At 37.1% G+C, this 19914-nt stretch overlaps 1 protein-coding gene and 1 long non-coding RNA gene across 3 annotated transcripts in view; one reads left to right on the top strand and one right to left on the bottom strand.

The window, feature by feature from the left end:
* LOC138856174 (uncharacterized) overlaps nucleotides 1–8584 on the bottom strand; it is a 37612-nt gene extending 29028 nt beyond the window's left edge. The window contains exon 1 of the long non-coding RNA XR_011395230.1: nucleotides 8358–8584. This is a non-coding gene — a long non-coding RNA (uncharacterized lncRNA). The remainder of the gene's footprint in view (nucleotides 1–8357) is intronic.
* Nucleotides 1–16733, top strand: part of TfIIB (transcription factor IIB) — a 48076-nt gene extending 31343 nt beyond the window's left edge. The window contains exon 5 of one of the 2 annotated variants that reach the window (XM_070106592.1): nucleotides 15626–16733. In XM_070106592.1, the coding sequence (XP_069962693.1) occupies nucleotides 15626–15910 (285 nt within the window). In that variant the 3' untranslated portion in view covers nucleotides 15911–16733. Of the gene's footprint in view, nucleotides 1–5650; nucleotides 6080–15625 lie in introns of those variants that run through there. The other variant, XM_070106593.1, reaches the window with a different exon arrangement.
* The last annotated feature ends 3181 nt before the right edge of the window (nucleotides 16734–19914 follow it).

The raw sequence follows: 19914 nt of genomic DNA, 5'->3' as shown, positions 1-19914 counted from the left end.
TTGGTAAAACATGTCAGGTTTATATCGATGACATCATTATTTTTTCTCCCAATGCGGAAACACATTTAGTTCATGTCAATACCATTTCCATTTAAAAAAAAATGTGGAAAACGGTTGGCCTCAAGGGCCATCCCTGCAACTAATTTCATACGCTAACGTTCAAATTTCGCTTTTTTCACTGCTTTTGAGCTCCTCGAAATTTTTCGTTTTCGATATCTAGCAAGTAAATCAACCGATTTCGACCCGGTTTGCGGCAAACGATGTGTTTCTTCAAGGTTTAGAACTGATTAGTGTCGATCGGTCAAGTCGTTTGGAAAAAATTCGAAAAAAACGATTTTTCAAAATTTTTATTTTTGAGATTTCTCGAGATCTACTGGTCCGATTGGGTCCAAACTTACACGAAATTCAAGTGCAATAAAACCCTTTGGAATGCCGTTTAGTTTATTCAAATCGGTTGAGCAGCTTAATAGTTATAAGAGGGTCACATACATCCACACACACATACATCCACACATGCATACAGACATACGGACATCATCGTAGAAATGTTCGGGGAAGCTTCCTCGACCCTCAGAACGTCGAGATCTGTTGAGAACTCGATTTTTGCAAAATGGGGTGAAACCAATATCTTCCCGATTTTTAGAAAATTTTCCATTTTCTTAGCGGGAAGTTAAAAAACTAGAAGCGTCAGAAATGAGGGTGTCGTCTGAAAAATCACAGTTTTTCAAAACGGAACTCTAGTTTTTGGGATTCTTAGTCTCGCAAAATGGGATAAAGACTTGTCCTAGTAAGATTAGGGATATTATTAATTACAAAACACCAGAGACGTTAAAAAAACGAAAGAAGTGCATTTATAAAAAATAAAAAATACATATATTTACATAAGTATGTACATATAACAAGTGCAGTTATTGAAAGCAAATTAATTATGGATATACATATGCACCGGTACAAAGTTTCGAGCCACATCATTCAATACGGCACCCCACCGCACGCATCTAACTCGAGCAGACATCTTTTCACGTTTTTCCGGATACACCGGCGATTGGACCGACACGTCACATCGTTTCGTCAAAGCAATCCCGCATATCTTTCGATATCAGTTTGTAATAATTGTGTTACTTTATAATATTGTAATTATGCGAAAATAAATATAAATAATAATATAAATACCTGGAGATTTTCCTTAACATATTCAGTGCGTTAGTGAGTGGAATATAACATTTGAAATATATTGATGAGTTTTCCAATAAATTGGGTCCCCAATTTATTCATGGTCCTTCAAGCCTAAACGAAAGGCACTATAATTTACGTCCAAGACACAAAATTTGGTGACAAAAAACAAAAAATGTAAACACAAACCTACCAACGATACAGTGAAGTGAAGTGTAATGGAAAACAAAATAATATACATAAACATACAAAAATTCACACAAACATATACATATTATATAAAGAAAAAGTGCGTATAGCCCAAAACATAAAGACAATAACAAATACGAAAGGGTTTAAACAAACCAAAATTCACACAAACGGGCGCGAAATACTAAAGCACCTAAATACAACAACATAAATAAAAACAACTTAAACGGGCGCGAATTTAAAACAAACGATAATAAACAAAAACAACAATCACTAAAGCCAAGCACAACTGGAAGCGGAGAAAAAGGAATTGACAACAAAGGAATACACAAACGTACATACATATATATTATCCCCTCAAAAAACCATTGAGGGAGCATAAAGTGAGTCGTATCGTTTCCTATTATTTTATTTTTATTATTTTCTTCCGCAATACCCCTATGTTAAAAAAAAAAAAAGCAATAAGCAGGATTGCATAAACTAAGTAAGCAAAGGCACAAGTATAAAGTAAAATTCTAATATAAAAAACAAAAAGAAGAAGACAAACAAAAGCATACATATATGCATATTTGCTTACATCTTCTACCTATATATATATTTGATATACATATTTACATACCAAAACATAATTGTACATAAATACAAAGTGCATACGGGAACATACCTGCACATTATTCACTTCGCTTTCGCGCTCTTTTTGAACATACATATTTATACATACGGCATATAATCTATGCCTATGCTTATATACCCTATATAAATTGGGTCAATTACATATTGAAAATTTACAATATAAAACGTTGTGGTAAAATTAACACTACACCAATTGCTTGTATATATTAAAAAGTTAAAAATAATAAATAATTTTTTAAAAACAAAAATAAACACATTTTCAAAGTCCACATTGGCATACATCCCGCAATACCCCTTGTAACAAACAAGCAGGATTGCGTACAAAAAAAAACTAAAAGCACATTGATCTCTTCAACGAGCTCTCAATTGTATTAGGAAATAAACATACATACGCACAAACAATCCGTGCATACTTATGTACAAAGTGTATTGATCTCTTCAAAGAGCTCTCAATTTCACGAGCACATAAATATATACTAACAAGTCCGTGTATTAGGGTGTACCTAAATACATCAACATAAGGACATAAAAATTATTATTGAATTAAAAGTGCGATTTTTATCAATTAAATTAAATAAAGCAATATGTTCAAAATAAAACCACAACAAAATCATATCGCAAGTAAATTCAGTTTACACTGAAAAAATAAATAAAAGGTTATATATTAATAATTCATTGAAACATGATTTAAATAGCATAACAAAAATGGTTAATGGCGACAAAAGTCAAACTACACCTGTAGGAGCTACACGCCCAAAACAGGTTGCCAAATTCCTTTCTGAGAGTGACAGATTAACACGATACTGCACTCGATTTTCATCTTCACCAATTCAAGACATCTCTGAATCGTTATTGGAAATAAAAAAACAAAATATTGACAATTTTTGGACTCGTCTCCAAACGGTTCATGACGCCATAGTAGATTATGCAATTCAGATCTGCCATACGATTTTAAATCATCGGCTTACGCACTATACGAAAACTGCTTGGACCAGTGAGAAGAAACAAAAGCTATGATTTCTGATCAATTAAAGCTAATAAAAGCAATTGCACCTACTCCACATCAGCGAGTAGAGCTGCCACAAGTACAAAATCAAGAGGCAAGTTCAGGCATCCATCTCGAGGTGCCCGCACGTGACACAGAAATATTTTATGGAGGTTATGAAGAATGGCCGACCTTCCGGGACATGTTCACTGCCGTATACATCAACCATCCAAAATTATAAAAAGCGCAAAAATTGTATAACCTCAGATACAAAACTAAAGGTCAAGCAGGCGTCATAGTCAAACAGTTCGCACTAAATGACGACAATTTCAACTTGGCTTGGAAAGCTCTAAAATCAAGATATGAAAATGAAAGAATATTGGTCGATAACCAAGTAACGACACTAATAAACTTGCCTAAGATTCAAAAAGAAACCAGTGAAGAGTTTATAAGACTACAATCCACTGTTTCAAACTGTTTGTCGGTTTTATCGACACAAAATATTCCCACAGACAGCTGGGACCCTATACTGGTAAACCAATCCATCGCTGAAAGGGTAGAGAAAAAGCTAATTAAAACAAAAATTGTACAACACGACCTAAACAGAAGCTTCAATAGACCCCAAGCTAGTCGCAAAAATAAATTAGAAGAAGCTTCTACAAATCTCAATCGTTCACATCCGAACAGAACAATCATACTGTAGGGCTACAAAGCTTTTCTTGTAGCCGCGTAAATATCGAAAAAGCGAAATATTTAAGCGAAGTTGTAACAGCGATAAAATACAAAGAGCCGAGTAATGATGATATGTGTGGTCAGTTATTAGACTAACTTTATTTGCAAAATTCTTCTCCTTAAATAATATTCTAAGCAATATTGCAATCAATACATAATTTCCGCTAAGTACATAGTTTCGTTTTCTATTAGTGCATATATACATAAGTATGTAAGTTATATAAAAACAGTTCATAAATAGAGAATAATCCATGTACATACTTTACTCTATTGCTCCTTCGTATATAATGTAGTTATTAACAAAAGAGAAATATAAAAAAATGGGAACGCAGCATTGCAAGAGGCTGCTTACATATTAAGCTTAGTACATGTTAAATGGGACTAGCTAATGTGCACAAACAAATATTCATATAATTGCGTGGACGAAAACATAGCGGTAGCATAGGTGTAAAAAGCAAGCGCAAGCAAGCAATAAATATGTAAGTATGTACACAATGCAAATACAATTATTAACTGCATTGAGGCGAATGACTTCTAATGCTTACCCTTGAATATTAGGCAAATAAGTAGAGAGCAAGAAATAGCAAAAATATAATATATAGAACATATGACCGTATAATGCATTGGTTCTCAATCGGTGACCCAACACATACGGCATAAACACATAACAAACTATTGGCACAAAATACTATTTTCTATTGGATCCTAAGTGGACTAATTACGGAAAAAGTTACCACTATGACAATTGAAGTTGAGGAAATCTCAAATGAATACCTCAATTCACAGTTGAAAAAATTTTGGAAGTTAGTAGAACTTCCCTCTATTTCAATTACAACCCCAGAAGACTTCTACAAAGCCACAACTACTCGATCAAATAATGGCCGGTACGTCGTACGACTACCACCAAAGCCACAATCTTCCAACACTCTACAAATTTGCACAAAAAACCATTTCAGAGTTTCTTCTGACAACCCCAGTGTTAAAAACACAAATATTTATAATTCAACCAAATCATCGAGATATATTACTAAGTATTCAAAAAGAAAATTTGTTGTACACTAATTTCCTTAAATTTGAAAAGGGCAGTACAACATAAAAATACATGGGATCCAATGGAATGCGATATCTGATCAGCTTTCATATGCTACTGAATCAATATCCGCATTATCCGCAATAACATTTTTGACGCCGCAGGATGGCTTTCGCCAATTATTATACAAGCCAAAAACCTAATTCTTCTTCACTTAGAAAAATGGTCACAATCCTCAAACAATCTTAACGATATCCGAATCTACCGATTATTGGCCACAATCGCCCACTTCCATACATAGTATCGTCCGCAACATACGAGTAATTGTCATAGAAAGTCCAAAAATCGATACTTCTCTTACTATAGTGCGTCATAGTTGCCTAAATTTTCATAATCAAATACAATTCAAAATTAAAGTTAAGGAATCACCATACTTGCAATGTGATACAGTGACGCACCCAGACTTACAAAAGCAAAGGTCGCACTTATCGCATCTATCTAAGCGCTCATCATACGGATAGCTTATAAGAAAAACTTGTAAAAGTTGTAAGTCTCAGTTCAAAAAAGTGAGCGAAAATCACAAATCTCACTCTCGCAAGATCCCTCTTCAAAAGTTTGAAAGGAGTACCCATCCTGGCCATATCTGAGCCAGGAGGGGAGTCGCTATCCTCATAAGCCAATAATAAAGAGATTGCAAATAATTGCTGATAATACAGAAAAGGAAAATCATAAAAAGTCGATACAAGAAAACAATCGTAATACAATCACTACTTATTGTATTGCCAACTATAAAACCAAAAAAATTGTCAGAATATAGTTGCGTATCTCAAGTCTATACCAAAATACAAATCGCAAGCAAAACCACTTGTTCTTGTTAAGTTGATTAAAACCAAATTTGCTTCTTACAGCTAATATTACAGCCCTCGGCTACTCCATCAACAGTACGCCGGAATACATTCAACAGCACATATGTGTAATACTAGGCAAAATATTCGCCTAGGGGGCCCAGATTGTTTAAATAAGCTAAGCCTCAGTACCACCACTCTCTTAGGTAACAATAAAACCTAATGCAACACACCACACCAGAGAACAATTACAGGTTCTCAGCACTCGATGAAAACACACCATAACACGGCACCTGTACATCTAACAAAAACGACGGGATCTAACTCGAGCAGGCATCTTTTCACGTTTTTCCGGATACACCGGCGATTGGACCGACACGTCACATCGTTTCGTCAAAGCAATCCCGCATATCTTTCGATATCAGTTTGTAATAATTGTGTTACTTAATAATATTGTAATTATGCGAAAATAAATATAAATAATAATATAAATACCTGGAGATTTTCCTTAACATATTCAGTGCGTTAGTGAGTGGAATATAACATTTGAAATATATTGATGAGTTTTCCAATAAATTGGGTCCCCAATTTATTCACCATATAAGCGGGTGCGAAAGTATCAACAAAATTAACAATAAACTTAAGCGGGCGCGAACTAAAACAGAAAGGATAAAAGCACATAACATCCAAACAAACAGACACGGATTTTACAACAATTAATATATCAACAATCTGGAACACAGAGGAAAGGATTCTACAACACAGATAGGCTCACCTTAATATTAAATAAATATATATTACACCCCAAAACCCCTGGAGGAATGTAAATTAACTTCCTTCGTTTAGGAAGTGTTAAAAAAATATAGTTTTCCGCAAACGCGCGGAAGAAATCAAATATGGTAGTTTGAGTGATCCTGACGGATTTTCGATTTCGTAAAAAATTTGTCTTTTACCAAAGAGAGTAATAAAATGATAATAACGTATTATCGAAAATCCATTCATTGGTTTTACTTTTATATATATTTAATTCGTTTTTATTCTTATAGGTTCCTGATTTTATATACAAGTAGCGACTTGGTGCTCCCATATCTACTAGTATTTTAAAGTAGCCATTAACCCTGTCATGTAAGAAAATATATGGCAGAGTTAGTTTTGATCTAAAAAATTATCCTCTTTAATATTATTTATCATTTGTGTTTTATTTGGTGGTTGATTACTTAGTTGTGCGCTGGCAAGATGCTTTTTTTTTATAATTTATATTTTTTTGATCCTTTCTAGGAAAGAAAACTCTTTTATTCTGAAGGGTCTGGGGTTCAGAATCGCAGAATTGAGTTTATGTTATAATACGGAGGGTCCCCCTTGCGGTGGTGAATCGCGGTTTCAAACTATTTGTTATAAGGCTGGTTGAGCCTTCATTTATAACATGCTTTTTCTTATAAATTTGAGTACTTGTAAGTTTCAGATTTACAATGCTCACAGAACTTAGACTTAAAATATTTTATATAACTGGGATTATTTCACAAAATTTTTAGACAATTTTATTGTTATGTATTAAATATATCAAAAATATATTACAGTATTAACTTACTACTTTTTGTCCTTTTCTATAGGGATTTGTTGATTGCTGTTTTAATTCCTTTGCCAGTGTTGATAGCTGTTTAGCTTCCCTGGTCGTTTTGTTTTTAATTAATTGTGTCCCTCGTTGGTAACGCTTCGGCTTAGCGTGCAATGCCTCAATTCTTCTTTTTTGTGTTATTCTGTTTGTTCTAGTTTTAATGTTATTGTAAAACATGTATTCACTTGTGGAATTTAGTAATTTTAAAGTTGAATAAAACATTTATTCACTTGTCGAATTTAGTAATTTTAAAGTTTTGTAAAACATTTATTCACTTGTGGAATTTAGTAATTTTTGTGTTGTTGTAAAAAATTTATTCACTTGTAGAATTTTGGAATTTTAATGTTGTTGGAGAATTCGTCCTTGTTTGTTTTGTTTTTTGCTTTTCTCCTCCCGAGAGGATACTTGATTATTAGATTTGAAAGAAATCAAATATGCTAGTTTGAGTGATCCTGATGGATAACTGATCTCTTTATTTCAATTTACTCTTATTTATACAATTTTCTTATTTGCTTAATTCAGTAATTGGTTTAATTGTTTACATTTTGTGGGTGGTCTTAGCTTAATGAAAAAGAATATTGATTACTTAAATAAGCAAAGATGCTTATTAAGAAGCTGTATTATTGCTAAGTGCAAAGATACAGTTTTGTTTATAATTAGCGTAAAGCTACTGTGTGGAGGCTGCTGTTAACTTGCAAAGTGAGTTGTATCGTTTCTTTTACTCATTATACTGTATATATGTAAGTATGTAGTATGTTGAAATACGATTTTATATAGATCATATAAAATCAGGAATATATCCGCTAACGGCCAAGACAAACGGGAACCAAACTGTTTCAATTTACGGTTATTTTACGGGAAAACTGGAAATACCGCTATCAGGCAAAACAGTTTGCTACAATATGTATAATGTATATTAGTACATATGTAAACTCAAATACTTACATAACAAATCAATGCCTATAAGCTTACAATTTTGTTAAAACACATCAATTTATGAAATAAAAAAAAAATTTTTTTGGACAGACCCCTTAGGCATAACAAAGCAATAAGCAGGTCTTCTTAAAAAAGGAAGCTAAAGGCAAAATAACAATTTAAATACAATACAAGAAAATAAAGGATAGAAAAGAAACAAATTTGAGTAAACATACTTACATACATATATCCATTATACACGTATATTCACAATCATTATATACATACGTACTTAATTCCTAAGTGCAAAATAGCAAAGCGAAAGCGAAAGCTAAAAAAGATGCTCATTTGCATACACACAAATTTAGATACATAAACATATTAACTCATATCTATACATACATAAGTGCAGTTGGTAAAATTCCGATTTATCAATTATATGTGCCTTATGCCCTCAATACATAGGGTACAATCGTGCGAAAAAGTAATCGTAACATTTCGCAAATTAAAACATATACATATGTATATTGGTTGAGCAAAAACAAAATTATATTCAACGTCCACTTCGGCATCTATTCGGCAATACCCCTTGCATACAGAAATTCCAAGCACAAACAAATCGTGCAGTGATACACATTTGTATACATATATTTGTATATTTAATACAATACATATAAACTGATCCGCTTATAGGTATACCCTATAGGACTTGCGGACAAAGAGAAAACAAAATTTTAAATAAATAATTGCGGTTATTAATAAACAATTTAATATAAACTTTTGTAATTATTACAAATAATAAAGTATAATACAAATACTTATTTTCTATCTCAAATATAAATACAAACCGGTATTAATAAAAAAAATTTAATTCGAGCACATTTGTTCATTGTATCCCAATTAAAAGCTCGTATTTACGTAAAAGAGTTTCGGTTGCAGTTATAATTTCCATAGTAGAGCTTTTTTTATTAAATATACACTGAGAAAATTTATTTCATTAATTTTCCATTTTTTTAAATGAACACAGATTCCAAAGAATCTAAATCTTCACAACTATTAAAAGTACCAAAAATTAATTCGGCCGAAAAAAGTCAATGTACACCTGCAGAAGCTACACGCTCAAAGCAAGGTGCCACAAAACAAAAAAGGTTGAAAGACATTACATACAGTAAATTCATTACTGAGAGTGACAAATCAATAAGATACTGCACTCGATTTTCATCTTCTCCGATTCAAGATAATTCTGAATCGGCATCAAAAAGTAAAATCTCGACAATTTGAATACGTTTCAAAGCTTTATATGACGCAATAGTAGAATCTGACGACTCAGATCTACCAGAAAATTTTAAGTCCTCGGCTTACGCCAAATATGAAAACTGCTTAGACCAGTTCGAAGAAACTAAAGCAATGATTTCCGATCAACTAAAGCTAATTAAAGCAATTGCACCTACTGGACATCAGCGAGTAGAGCTGCCACAAGTACAAAGTCAAGAGGCAAGTACAGGCATCCATCTCAAGGAGCCCGCATTTGACACAGAAATATTTCATTGTGGTTATGAACAATGATCGTCCTTCCGGGACATGTTGACAGCCGTTTACATGAACCACCCAAAATTATCAAATGCACAAAAAATCACCTCCGATACAAACACAAAGGTGAAGCAGGCGTAATAGTCAAACAGGTCAAATGACGATAATTTCAACTTGGCTTGGAAAGCTCTGAAATTAAGATATGAAAATGAAAGAATATTGGTCGATAAGCAAGTAACGATACTAATGAACTTGCCTAAGATTAAAACGGAAACAAGTGAAGAGTTTATAAAACTGCACTGTTTCCAATTGCTTGTCGGTTCTATCGACACAAAATATTCCCACAGACAGCTGAGACCCAATACTGGTAAATATTATACACGCACCACCGCTTTACCAGAAAAATCGTTACTTTTGTCGAAGCAATCGCTCTCATCGCGGAAAAATTGCCCAACGTGGCAACAGATGAAAGACTCTTTAATAACCCAATACGAAATCGCAGAAAGGGTACATAAAAAAATGGGCAGAACGAAAACCGTTCACCCCGACCTAAATAGAAGCTTCCACAGACCCCAAGCCAGTAGCAACAACAATTTAAATAAAAGTTTCTTCAGAAATCAAACGTTCACATCCGAACAGTACAAACAAACGTCATGCGAACTATGTACATGGGGGCATAAGCTCAAATCTTGCGAGAAATTCAAAAAATGGAATAATATCGACCGAAATAATTTCATAAAAACAAAAAGACTTTGTACAAACTGCCTGTCACATGTGCATACACTTAAAGAGTGCGAAAGCAAATTTAATTGCGTTTATTGTCATAAACGACATCATTCAATACTTCATATAAATAATTTTTCCAGTTCACCCCAAAATAGCGCAAATATGAAAAGAGCCACGGGTTTAGTTGCAACAGCAAATCACTAAGTGCGTAATCTTGAAAATTGCCAAGAAGCACCATGCTGCTCAAAGGCATTAAGAACTTAAACGCTACACGGCGAGAACCAAAGTAGCGTACTACTACCCACAGCAATCGGCTCCATCGAACAACGAGGAGAACTGTTTAAACTTAGGGCCTTAATATACCAAGAGTCATAACGATCCTTCATAGCGCCCAAGGCACAAGTCTGCGACTGTCAACAAAACAAGCCAACTTTGAAATTACACGAATGGGCGGAGAGTAGTTCAAAACTCTAATTAAATCTGTCCCATTCCTTAATTTCCCCCCAAGCGGATAGGAGAATTAAAGCAGAAGCAATAGTGTTACCGCAGCTAACAAATATCCTACCAAGCTATCATATAAATAGCAAGCTTTGGGAAAAGGTTTCACACCTCAAATTAGCAGAACCCAACTACAACACCCATGCTCAAACAGGCATCCTATTAGGCAGCGATCTCATACATCTGTTAATAATCGAGGGTGTTGAGACAATTTCAAACACACTATTGGCAAAAAATACCATTTTCGGTTGGATCCTAAGTGGGCTAGTTACGGAACCAGTTACCACTATGACCACTCATGTTGAGGAAATCTCAAACGAATACCTCAATTCACAATTAAAATAATTTTGGGAGTTAGAAGAACTTCCCCCCATTTCAATTACAACCCCAGAAGATCAGTATTGTGAAGACAACTACTTGATCAAATAATTGCCGGTACGTCATACGACTACCACTAAAACAACAATTTCCCAACACAATCGCCTTAGGTCACTCTCGCACCTCTGCAATACAGCAGTTTCAAAGAATGGAAAAAAACCTACTTAAAAAATTCGAACTCAAACCAGAAAATGATAGTGTGTTGGAAGAATACCTCCATTTAGACCACATGGAGGAAATAAGCCCATGCGAAAAAATCATCAACAGCAAATACTACTCATTCTACTTGCCGCACCATACAGTAGTAAAGCCAGACAAAAAAACAACTAAAGTAAGAGTTGTCTTTAATGCATCAAGAGCCACTAGTTTGGGGAATTCCCTAAATGATATTCTATTTACGGGACCCACGCTCCAACCAGATTTAATGCTCCTCATATTAAATTGGCGTATATTCAAATACGTATTTAACGGAGACGTCGAAAAAATCCATCCCAGTAGTCCACTCCGCGACTATAAATTGAAAACAGTTACGAATTTTCAGAAAATACCAAGTCAGAATTTCCTCTGGCAACCCAAGTGGTAAAAACACAAACATATGTAGACGATATCTTGTCTGGAAGTCACAGTCTTCCACAAGCATACGAGTCACTATCACAAGTGGTAAGAGCCCTCAAAACCGCAGGGTTTCCGTTGAAAAAGATAACGGCGAACCACCCTAAAATTTTATTTGTTAGATACTAATTTCCTTAGATGGAACCGACTGGGACGAACAAGTAAAACCACTTCGTTTAGAAAAGTGGTCCCAGTTTGCGAACAATCTAAACGATATCTCACAGATACAAATCCCACGATGGGTATACTATGCCCCAGAGCACAAAGGCGAACTACACGTCTTGTGTGACGCCTCTGAAAAGGCATATTGCGCCACTTTATACGTTCGCACACAAAGCGACACTGCGACCACAAGCCACTTACTAGTAGCAAAGGCAAAAGTGGCTCCCTTAAAAACAATAAGTCTACCGCGAATTGAACTGTGTGGAGCGCTATTACTAGGTAAACTAGTATCCATGGTGCGAATGCATTTAAACATGGCAAAATACAAATTGTATCTGTGGTCCGATTCTGAAATCGTACTAGCCTGGTTAGAAAAACCACCACATGCATGGATGACGTATATTTCCAATCGAACGTCTCAAATACTTGACCTAATAGGATCAGCCACCTGGCGACACGTAGCCAGTGCTGACAATCCAGCTGATCTAGGTACAAGAGGGTGTAGACCCCTGAACCCTGCCACTACCACCCTCTGGTGTAATGGCCCCCGATGGTTGATAGAATCTCCCGATTCTTGGCCAAAATCGCCCATGCGGAACATAATTGCCCCAGAGAGTCGAAAAATCGACTCCTTTCACACAACATTGCAGGATAATGACATCCTCGAGCGATTTTCCTCGTACCCCAGAGCACTCAGGGTAATCGCTTACATGCTCAAGTTCATAAAGCGACTCAAAATTAAACTTAAGGGAGTACCCTCATTATATCCTCAATGCGATACAGTGACGCACCTAGACTTACAAAAAGCAAAGGTCGCTCCTATCGCATCTACGCAAGCGCGTTACTTCAGCCGAGAAATATCAGAATTATGGCTTGATGAATCGAAGCCGATAGATAAAAAGAGCTCACTCTTAGTCTTAAATCCATTCATTGACACTAAAGGAGTACTCCGTGCGAATGGTCAGCTTGCCAATTCAAGTCTGACGTATAACGAACGTCATCCCATAGTTATCCCAGAGAAATCGCCACCGTATACCTTAACTATGTCCACGTGCTATTGCTACACGCAGAACATCGGCTTATGCAACAAATAATCCGTCAAGAGTTTTATATTCCAAGACTCAAACCCAAAATAAAGAAATGCAGTTTCATGTGCACGATCTGCACTATGCATAAGCAGAAGATGCGAACGCAGATTATGGCAGCACTTCCACCGGAACGCTGTAACTTCGCTCTGCCTTTCACCATTACAGGTGTCGACTTTGCTGGGCCTTTTCAGATAAAGGCATCCATGTTAAGGTCTCCCACCCTCATGAAAGGCTATGTGGCTGTCTTTGTTTGTTTCACGACAAAAGCAGTGCACCTCGAGCTATGTACGAATCTGACAAAGGAGGCTTTTCTCGCGGCATTTGCTCGCTTCGTCGGACGACGCGGGTTTCCGTCAAAACTCATGAGCGACAATTGCAAAACATTTGTAGGAGCTCAAAGAGTCACAGAAAAGCAGTTCGTGAATTTTGTCAGACAAGTCTCACCTGAAATTGTACAAAAGTACGCTCCCCAAGGTATTAACTGGCAGTTTATCCCTCCAAGCGCTCCTCATATGGGTGGTTTATGGGAATCAGCTGTAAAAAGCTTCAAATCCCACTTTGAAAAGTAGCTGGAAACTAAAAATTTAATTATGAAGAATTTACAACATTATTAATTCGCATTGAAGCCATTCTCAATTCACGGCCACTTACGACACTCTCGCAAGATCCCTCAGATCTCACAGCCCTAACTCCAGGGCACTTTCTAAAAGGAGCACCCATACTGGCCATACCTGAGCCAGACGTGGAGTCGCTGACCTTACATAATAGATGGTAAAGAATTAAAATTCTCCATCATGATTTCAGCCGGCGATGGAAGGAGGAGTATATAAAGGACCTTCATAAAAGGTACCGCTGGAAAACTCCCGAAAAAGCGCCAAAGCTGGGAGATTTTGTCTTAATCCATGACGATTGTCTCCCCCCTACAGAATGGCGGCTTGGTTGCATAGAGAAGCTACATCATGGTTCCGATGGTCATATACGAGTAGTTGACCTCCGTACTCGAACTGGTACGCTAACCAGGCCCCTCGTTAAACTATGCTTCCTACCAATCGCAGACAACAGCGAAAACGCAAGTAATAAAACATCCGTACAATAATATATGGTTGGCCGTTATTTCCCTTCCGCTCTTCATTCAATGCTTTATAAAAAGTGTTACAGTGATCGGATTTAGTTAAAATATGCGCCGTTTTGTTCGATGATCTGTTTCCATCTAGACGGCAACTTCATAATACCTTCCTCGTAGAAGCCTCCCTCCTTATTTGCGAAGAATTCGGACAGCCACCTTTCACAAGCCTACGTCCGGGCTATGTGGTATGCGATAAAACCTCCCATCCGAGCTCCCGTAGCTTCTGACGAGTCATCAACGAAGTGTGTGGTCTGGCGTTGTCCTGGTGGAACACTACACCCTTCCTGTTGGCCAATTCTGGACGCTTCTGGTCGATCGCCTGCTTCAAGCGGTCCAGTTGTTCGCAGTAGATGGTAGAATTAAGCGTCTGGCCATATGGGAGCAGCTCATAGTGGATGATTCCCTTCCAATCCCACCAAACACACAGCAAAACCTTCCTGGCTGTCAATCCCGGCTTGGCCACTGTTTGGGACAATTCACCGGCCTTCGACCACGACCGTTTTCGCTTGATATTGTCGTATGTTATCCATTTTTCGTCGCCAGTCACCATCCGCTTCAAGAATGGGACGAGTTCGTTCCGTTTCAGCAGCATATCGCAGGCGTTGATTCGGTCCAGAAGGGTTTTTTGCGTCAAATTATGCGGCACCCAAACATCAAACTTTTTTTTGTATCCAGCCTTCTGCAGATGGTTCAAAATGGTTTGGTGACTAACTCCCATCTCCTGGGCGATGTCACGAGATGCCATATGCCGGTCTAACTCGATGTATTCCATGATTTGATCGGTATTTGTCGTCACAGGTCTTCCGCCGGCTGGCTTATCCATGGTGTCGTTTTCACCGGCTCTGAATCGTCTAAACCATTCCTCCGCGGTTCGAAGTGATAGAGTACCATCCCCCAAAACACCATTAATCTTACGGAACGTTTCTCTAGCGGATTTGCCTTTAACCAAGGAAAACTTTAAAATAGCGCGAATTTCGGCGTTAGTGAACTCCATGTTTACACGTCTATAACTGTTGAACGCAATATCCAAACTAATCATGCATAGCGTTATTTTGTAGGTTATGTCAAGACCTTTCAAATTATGTATAGTGTTGCCAGATACGAGCTCTGTAGCGCTTTGTACATAGCAGCGAAAATTCAAAAGACAAAAAAGCGGAAGGGAAATAACGGCCAACCTAATATTATATACACGGAGAAAACAAAATATCCGTCTAATAACCTAAAACCGAAATAAACCGCAAATATGATAAATCACCACAATATATACTAAAACAATAATGGGTGGACTAATACGACCCCCACCAACCAAATAAAGTTGGTTACATTTTAAAGGATTCATTATCTATATCACTGAGTCGTAACTAAACTCGCCCTTTTTTCCCATACAGGTAGTTATGGACGCTGAAATGCCAGTTACACCTACGCCAACCATGCGTTCGGCTGTCACTGTGCCGCGCCCTGGGGCTACCCCCGTAGCAGCGCCACGAACAACACCAGCAACAGCTGCACCGACAGCTGCTCGACGTGCCATGCGCCCAACGCCTACTTTAGTTTCGGAGCCGCCTCGCCTCCGCTGCCCGCTCTGTTGCCGTTCACACCGGCTGCAGCACTGCCCCATTTTTACGGGTATGACACCCAATCAATGTCAGCAGGTGGCCCAGGGCATTGTTTGAATTGTTTGGCCCACACGGACGATATCGTGTGCCAACACTGCGATTGGCCGCATCATACCTTGCTGCATCGAAACACAAGACGCCCTGTCGCACGGGCCTCATTACCCTGCAGACATGATGCAGGCCGTCGCCCACAACCAAGCCATGCAGCACGACCCCGATGGCGACAAGCACTCGCCGCACCCCGTACTTGGCGTCAGCTCAATAACACCTCAAAACGACACCAATCCTTAAGGCCGCATACTCGCCGCAGGACAGGCCTCAGCAACGTCGTGGCAACGTTGCAACAACTCCAGCGACTGCTAGGCTGAACATTCGCCTAGGGGGGCCGGGATGGCTAAATGAGTTCAGCTTCTCGCCCTAATGCAGTCAACAACACCGCACAACACACCACTCATGCGACAGCACAACACACCGCTCACACGACAGCATAACACACCACTTACAGGACAACACTGGCACACCACACCTGGAAACATCAGCACACCCACACACCACGCACCAAGCCAACCTTGCTGGAAGCAGCAGCATACACCCACACACAGAATAACTCTACACACCAACATGAACAAAACCAGGAAGGACGATCGCGCCGAGCCTCTTTTCCATCAAAAGCGGCAACAGGGAAGTGGCAATTTGAAGTTTCGCCTTTTGTCCACGGTCGTACATCCCGATTATACCTTTATATTATCCAAGTGACGTTATAAGTTTTTGATTTGTTGAGAAAATATTAACATATTTATAAATATATTACATTGTAAACTGCGTTCAACGTTTGCAACCGGAATAAATTGGGTAATATTTTTTTCCTAATTTTTACAAATACGTGAGTTTTTAGTGGAACGAAAAGTGAAGCGAAAAGGTGAGAACAAAGTTACAAAGCTAACTAGTACCTATTAAAGATATTTCAGAAAATGGGGAATAAGGATAAAAATAAGCTTACCAAAAATGCTATAAATTAATAGAATTAGCGTGGAAGCTAAGGAATGAACACTCACAGTCAGAGTTCTGGTTAGATTTATTAGGGGTGTTGTGGAATCCAAGACATATTTGTTGCTGTCAGAACTGCAAACCAATTTTGATTTTCAATGCTGTTTCAGAATTTGATTGTATTTTCGTCTTTTCGAACATATGCAAAACCAATATTCGAATAAGCTGTTTACTATCGTGACAGAACTTACAAATTATTAAATTTGGAAGAGTTTGATAAATTTGAAATACTGAATGAAGTCTACTAAATTTTACAATGAGTTCCGCTATTTTAGCTTTTATTTTATTTGAAGAAATAAGTAATGAAAAAATTAAAAGGAATATTTTTGAAGATCACAGTAATCCACTTAGATGCACCAAAGAAATCGCATGTGAAATTTGGCTTGCATTTAATTGTATCTATGTTTTTATACATCTTACTTTACATTTTTTTTTACACATTATCGACTGAATAAAGACGAATAAATTGCGTTTTGTAAATCCTTTTAAAATATCTAGATATTTTCCTAAACTTAATAATTATAACATTTTGTATTTAATTCTTATGTTTTCCCTCATAGAAATAACGATAAATTAAATCGTTACCATACAAATTATTTTCTTAACTTACATTTCAAATCTGTCAGCGAATATCCTCTTGCTTTGTTCTTATAACAAAACCGATACAATATCTGTTTCGAACGTCAAACCAATATCTGAATTCATGACACCTAATAAATTTTTGTTATTGGTTTCAATTCTGTCCAACAACTATCAGATTCTACAATACCCCTGATTAATTTGATCTTGAAAACCACAGAAACAGAAATCTCTTGTAACCTCCTAGGTAATAAATTCGGTCTGTTTAAAGAAGTGACTTAACCGATAGTGGGCTTTCGACGTTAGAAGTTGCAGACCCAATGACATACGAAATGAAGCCAAAAAAGAATTGGATATAAAATGATCAGAAAACGATCAATGACACCTATGACTATCACGTATCTTTAATTGTGCAAGTGTAGCAGCCGTTAGACAACATAATACTAAATTATATTTAATATAAATACTAAATTATACTTATAACTATACTAGTCAATATCATCTACCTACCGCTGAAAATTGCGTCGTCTGTCACTATTTTGGGTATCTTAGCGAATAGGCTGTGTTCGTTATGAATTTATTGCCGCAGTGTTACCTTTGATGAGCAAGCATTACGTTCTTTGCGAAAATTCTAGATACTTCGGTCACACGTTCTATCGGTAAATTGTTCTGATCTATTGCGCATCCCTAGCAAAACAAACACGGCATACAAATTTTAACTTCGCTTTTAGATTGAGAAGCTGTTAATGAAATTTGTAGTAACTATTAATTTTATGTTCGATAAAATGTACCAGATGTGGCTATTATTAAATAACGAGACTGCTTACTAAAAATGGTTTAATTAAAAAAGTATGCTACAATCGAACTTTCCCCGTCAATATACTCCCCTCTCCTTGCCACACACCGCTCTATCCTTTTTTCCCAGCACTGGAGTACCCCTAGCGGTCAAATAACTCTTAACAGAAAGTGCGTTGTGCGCAGGTGCGTTATCCTGGTGCAGAATCCTCCACGAATTGTTTTTCCATCACGCCGGCCCTTTTTTACGAACTCGTTCGCGCAGTGTTGCCAGAACTGCCAAATAGTATTGTTGGTTCACCGTCTGCCCCTCTGGAACCCATTCAGTCATCACAATGACGTTGATGATTTCGGCTGATTCGGATGATTTTCGGCGTAGGAACAAAAACATGTTTATTTTAAACCGCTACAGAAATAAAATACTTTACCGCCAGACATGTATTCTCGTACTGGAATAGTAGACCCTTCCAGCTGTACAACGGCGCATTAGGTTCCGGCCTACCCTCTCCTGCCATACTTCTGAAAAAGTTCTTAAATTTTATGACTTGCAGCATTCTTTAAACTGATTTTTTGTCTTCTTTTAACTGTATTTATCAAAAATCTTTTGTCGCTAATTGTACTTAAATATTATGAATAATTGTACTTGTATGAAGTGAGCGTTAAGATACATATGTATTGGTAGGGAACATTTGTTGTGAACGAGCCTTAATTTTTTTACTGTTTCATTTGCATGACATCTGTCAAACAGATTCAATAACCGTACAGTCATTGAACAAACAACATCATATTTTTTCACTGTGTTGAAAATGTCAAATTGAAAATTTGTACCGGAAAGCATTAATTATACTCTCGCAACCTGTTGCTACAATTGCATTATTCAAAAACAAATAAATTGCCATAACTAAGCTCCACAACAAGATACAAGACTCTTATTTGGTATCACAATAAGGAGCGGCATCTGCAGTTAAAATTTTTTTTAAGTGGGCGTGGCCCAGCCCCTAATAGGTTTAATGTGCATATATCCTAAACCGCTAATGCTATAATAACAAAATTCATTAGAAGCAAATGTTTTTAAAACCTCTACCTACAGTGTGAAAATGGGTGAAATCGGGTGACAACTCCGCCCACTCCCCATATAACGGTACTGTTAAAAACTACTAAAGCGCGATAAATCAAGCACTAAACAGGCCAGAGACATTAAATTTTATCTCTGGGATGGTATGAGATGACTTTATAGGAATCGCGTTCAAAATTAGACAGTGGGCGTTGCACAGCCCACTTTTAGGTGAAAACCCATATCTTGGGATTTGCTTAACCGCTTTCAACCAAATTCGGTGCATAACGTTCTTTTCATATTTCTATGTTATAGTTCGAAAATGGGCGAAATCGGACTACAACCACACCTACTTCCCTTATAACACCATTTTAAATTTCATCTGATTCTTTCACTTTCCACTATGCATATCAAGCAACAATGATTATATCGGGGTAAAACTTTGCGTGAATAATACGTTTAAACCGAAAACTGTCTAAATCGAACCAAAGCTGTTCAACCCCCAAAGTACTAAATATGTGGACCCCAGTGCCTATTGTTGATCTTTTACCGAAAAAATCAGTCAATCCACAAAGAAATCTCAAAT

Source organism: Bactrocera oleae, chromosome 3 (genome assembly GCF_042242935.1).
Source record: "Bactrocera oleae isolate idBacOlea1 chromosome 3, idBacOlea1, whole genome shotgun sequence".
In the NCBI taxonomy this organism is placed as follows: domain Eukaryota; kingdom Metazoa; phylum Arthropoda; class Insecta; order Diptera; family Tephritidae; genus Bactrocera; species Bactrocera oleae.
The sequence above is the reverse complement of the archived record's forward strand: the minus strand, read 5'-3'. Positions and strand labels throughout refer to the sequence as shown.